Source organism: Myotis davidii, unplaced genomic scaffold, assembly GCF_000327345.1.
Source record: "Myotis davidii unplaced genomic scaffold, ASM32734v1 scaffold17, whole genome shotgun sequence".
Taxonomy (NCBI): Eukaryota; Metazoa; Chordata; class Mammalia; order Chiroptera; family Vespertilionidae; genus Myotis; species Myotis davidii.
In genome coordinates this window covers 2206948-2211661 of record NW_006288624.1, presented here as the reverse complement: position 1 = coordinate 2211661, position 4714 = coordinate 2206948, and the positions used below count along the sequence as shown (strand labels likewise).

The window sequence follows — 4714 nt, the reverse complement described above, 5'->3', positions numbered from 1 at the left end:
AGTTATTGGTAAGTTGCTTGGGGTATAAGAAATGGTTTGGTTTTGCTTCATTTGGTGATGACGAGGTATAGATTATGACTATGGGTGGGTAAACTGAGGTACACTGAAGCTGAATTGGAGAGGTTGAAAAATGTTGAAAAATCCTTCTGGTTTTCAGATAAGTTGTCTATATACTTGCTATCATTTTTCATGATTTTTGATGGAGCATAAGACTGTCTTGAAGTTTGTATAAGAATGATAGGGAGTGGTTAATGGAAGAGTGAGGAAAAAAAGTTAAAAATTAGTGTAGTCAAATGTAGCAGGATTAATAGTTTGGAAATGACTTCATGGGGAGAATAGAAACCCAGACTCTGAACCATGAAGTATATAGGGCTTCTGAGAATTGGATTTCTCTAACTCTCTCGTTCTCAACTTGTGGGTAGTGACCCCTTTGGGGGTCAAACGACCCTTTCACAGGGGTCGCCTAAGACCATCAGAAAACACATATATAATTACATATTGTTTTTGTGATTAATCACTATGTTTTAATTATGTTCAATTTGTAACAATGAAAGTGGGGGTCACCAAAACATGAGAAACTGTATTAAAGGGTCGTGGCATTAGGAAGGTTGAGAACCACTGCTCTAAAGTGAGCTTTAGGGAAAGCCCAAGTTTAATATGATAAGTATATATAGAGGAGCTCTGTGAAGAGGTTTAGGATTCATTTTGGTTCTCTTTCTCCTTCTTTCTCCCTCTTTCTTTGTCATAAAAAAAAAATAGAGCTGAAGTCATAGAGGAAGCTGTATGGACAGATGACATAGAAGGATTTGAATCAGGTTAAAAGAAGTATTGACTAGGGATTAATTGAGTCCAGCAGATTATTGGTAGTGGGTCAGGCATCTTCATTTCCATTTCCCCTATGCAAGCCTAATCAGATTACATTAAAACCCAAGTACATCCAACTGCACCAATTATCAACATAGGAACCAATTCTGTGTTATCTATAACCCCCAACTGCCCGCCCCCATTTATTGAAAGCAAATCTAAAGCATTTTCATGATTCATTAATCACTTTTCACCATTCAATTCTTTCTCTCTCCCACTTTCCTTACTTCCCATCACCTTCCCCACCCTTGTTTTTATTTTCAATTTCAGCACTGAAGCTCTGCCAGGAATCAGATCCTTAAAGGCCAGCTCTGCACAATGATCAGCTCAGAGGCAGGAGCCAGACCAACAGTGCCTCACACACTCTTTTTGTCTGGATAGATGATTCCGTAATGGCAGCTCCATAATGGAGGCTAGTGAGGCCAGCATGTCCATGAGAATTGTTATCCTGCTGCTCTGGTTTGGGGTTTTTCTATCCCTTTCTGGCCTCTCCCAGGCTAGGCTTTCTCAACACCTAAGCTCCCCAGAAGTGGTGGTCCCCCTGAAGGTGACAAGCAAAAGCAGAGGTTCACAGGTTCCGAGCTGGCTCTCCTATAGCATTCAGTTAGGGGGCTGGAGACACATTATCCACATGAGGGTCAAGAAGTTCCTGGTTTCCAGACACCTACCAGTGTTCACCTACACGGACCAGCATGTCCTCCAGGAGGATCAGCCTTTTGTTCCTGATGACTGCTACTACCATGGTTATGTGCAGGGGGTCCCAGGGTCCCTAGTGGCCCTCAGTACCTGTTCTGGAGGTTTTCGAGGAATGCTACAGATAAATGACCTTGCTTATGAAATTGAGCCCATCAGGCACTCGACCACATTTGAACACCTGGTGTATAAGATAAACACCAATGAGACACAATTCCCAACAATTCAATGTGGCTTAACAAAGAAGGATGTAGCACACCAACAACTGGGATTAGAAGAGGCTGCTGCGAAAACAACTCTGAAACAAAATTCAACTGATAACTGGTGGACCCACTCATGGTTTCTGGAGCTGGTTGTGGTGGTAGATCGAAATTTCTTCATTTACTCCCAAAGTAACTTCTCAAAGGTGCAGGACGATGTATATCTTGTTATCAACATAGTGGATTCCATTTATCAGCAGTTGGATACCTATGTGATTTTGATTGCGATTGAGATTTGGAATCATGAAAATGTTTTCTCAATGATAAGCATAGAACAGGTTCTGGAGGATTTTGCTCAGTGGAAACAAATGAGTCTTTCGAGGCTACGGTGTGATGCTGCCCATATTTTCATTAAAAATTCACTTATCAGTACACTTGGTATAGCCTATGTTGCAGGCATATGTCGTCCTCCTATTGACTGTGGAGTTAATAATTTCCAAGAAGACCCCTGGTCTCTCTTTGCCCTCACCGTGGCCCATGAGTTAGGCCATACTTTGGGTATGCAGCATGATGAAGAATTCTGCTGGTGTGGGCAAAGTGGTTGCATCATGAGTGCTATTAGAATGCCGGCAGAAAGATTCACCAACTGTAGTTATGCCGATTTTACAAAGACCACTTTAAACCAGGGATCGTGTCTGCACAATCTTCCAAGTCCAGGGGAAATGCTTATGCTGAAGCGCTGTGGAAATGATGTGGTTGAAGAAGGAGAGGAGTGTGACTGTGGGTCTGTAAAGCAGTGTGAACAAGATCCCTGTTGTCTGTTGAACTGCACTCTGAGCCCTGGTTCTGCTTGTGCTTTTGGGCTCTGTTGCAAAGACTGCAAGCTCATGCCACCAGGGACTTTGTGCAGACAACAGATCAGTGAATGTGACCTCCCAGAGTGGTGCAATGGGACATCCCACCAGTGCCCAGAAGATGGATATGTGCAGGATGGGATCCCCTGTGGTGACAATGCCTACTGCTATGAAAAGAGTTGTAATAGCCATGACAAACAGTGCAGGGCGATTTTTGGAGAAGATGCAAGGAGTGCATCTCAGGAGTGCTACAAAGAAATCAACTCCCAGGGAAACCTTTTTGGCCACTGTGGTCTAAATAGTACGACATACCTAAAATGTAATACCTCAGATGTCTTCTGTGGAAGAGTTCAGTGTGAGAATGTAAGAAACATTCCCTATCTAAGAGATCGCTCTGCTTTGCAGCACACACATATCAATGGTGTCACCTGCTGGAGTGTTGCTTATCATTTAGGGATAAACACACCTGATATGGGTGAAGTGAAAGATGGCACCATATGTGGTTCAAGAAAGATCTGCATACAGAAGAAGTGTGCCAGTCTCCCCCTCCTATCACAAGTCTGCCTGCCTGAGACCTGCAACATGAAGGGAATCTGCAATAATAAACATCACTGCCACTGTGGCTATGGGTGGTCCCCGCCCTACTGCCTGCACAGAGGCTATGGCGGTAGTGTTGACAGCGGCCCGGCATCTGCCAGAAAAGGCGTGTTCTTTCTAGTTATGATTCTTAGTTTGTCTGTTTTGCTCCTACTGTTGACTACTGTATTTATATATCTCCAGAAACGTGTTGGTCCCTAGAAGACCAAGGCTCACCCTTCTGATTAAGAAAATGCCTCTAATTTAATATCTTACACATTATAAAGTTTTCGTTTCTTGGAGGTTGCAATGTTACGTGCCTGAAGCACATTTCCGACAGTTCACCAAAAATAAAAAATAAAAAATAAATTGCAGAGACCTTCCTTTATGTAGATCAATATCAGAAACATTGCCATTAAGGAAAGGTAATTCCCAACATCTTCCTAACTACTACTTATTGTGTAAACAGCAAATAAAGCTCCAGTTTCCCTCTGAGTTGGTACACTTTGTGTTTCTTGAGTGCATATAGGACTCATGGGAAAGCTGGGAGACAGACATCTAAAGGCCTATAAGTGAGTCTTGCCTCTCCATTTATCCCCAAAGTAATTTCTCAAAGGTAAAGAGAATATGTTTCTTGTTGTCAACATAGTGAATACCATTTATCAACAGGTGGGTACTTATGTGATTTTGATTGGGATTGAAATTTGGAATCTTGGAAATGTTTTCCCAAGGATAAGCATAGAACCAGTTGAGACTGCAAGTTCATGCCATCAACAGAATTCTGTAGAAACCAGGTCAATGAATATGACCTTCCAGAGTGGTGCAATGGGACACCCCATCAATGCCCAGAGGATGGATATGCACAGGCCTGGATTCCCTGTAGGGCCAGTGTCTCCTATTATCAAAAGAGATGTAATGAAATTGGGAAAATTACTTAAAATTTCTAACATTCTGCTCCAAAATCTGAAAAGGAAGAGGATACGATTGCTTGTCCCACCCAAACTATTGGGTCTATTTGGTAACCAAAAGAAATTCCTGTTAAAGTATAAACAAATTATTGTTTAATAAAAACTCCTGGCCCAGTACCCTCTGTTTTCAAACCAAGTTTGTCTGCATTCTTTGCCTTAATTTAGTGGTTTGGTATCCTCTTGGAGTATTTTCTTTGAATACCAGAACATACTCTCTGTGAGGGCAGGGTTGTTTATATCTGTTTTTGCACACTGTTTCATCCCAATATATAGAACAGTGCCTTATATACAATAGATATTTGAAAAATATTATAAATGGATTATTACATGAAATTAATTAGGAAAATTAAAAATAAAACTTACTCCTGTTTTTATTTATTTTAAATATATTTTTATTGATTTTTTTACAGAGAGGAAGGGAGAGGGATAGAGAGTTAGAAACATCGATGAGAGAGAAACATCGATCAGCTGCCTCCTGCACACCCCACACTGGGGATGTGCCCAAACCAAGGTACATGCCCTTGACAGGAATCGAACCTGGGACCCTTTAGTCCATAGG

The 4714-nt window shown here is 41.6% G+C and overlaps 1 protein-coding gene across 1 annotated transcript; it reads left to right on the top strand.

Annotated features, from left to right (window-relative positions):
• The first annotated feature begins 1092 nt into the window (after positions 1 to 1092).
• ADAM21 (ADAM metallopeptidase domain 21) lies at positions 1093 to 4013 on the top strand. Its single transcript, XM_015562048.1, has one exon. The coding sequence runs from the start codon at positions 1271 to 1273 to the stop codon at positions 3407 to 3409; it is 2139 nt and encodes a 712-aa protein (XP_015417534.1). The 5' UTR covers positions 1093 to 1270; the 3' UTR covers positions 3410 to 4013.
• The last annotated feature ends 701 nt before the right edge of the window (positions 4014 to 4714 follow it).

Excerpts from the sequence above, each read along its gene's own strand:
- ADAM21 (XM_015562048.1), top strand. The coding sequence starts at position 1,271 with ATGGAGGCTAGTGAGGCCAGCATGTCCATGAGAATTGTTATCCTGCTG.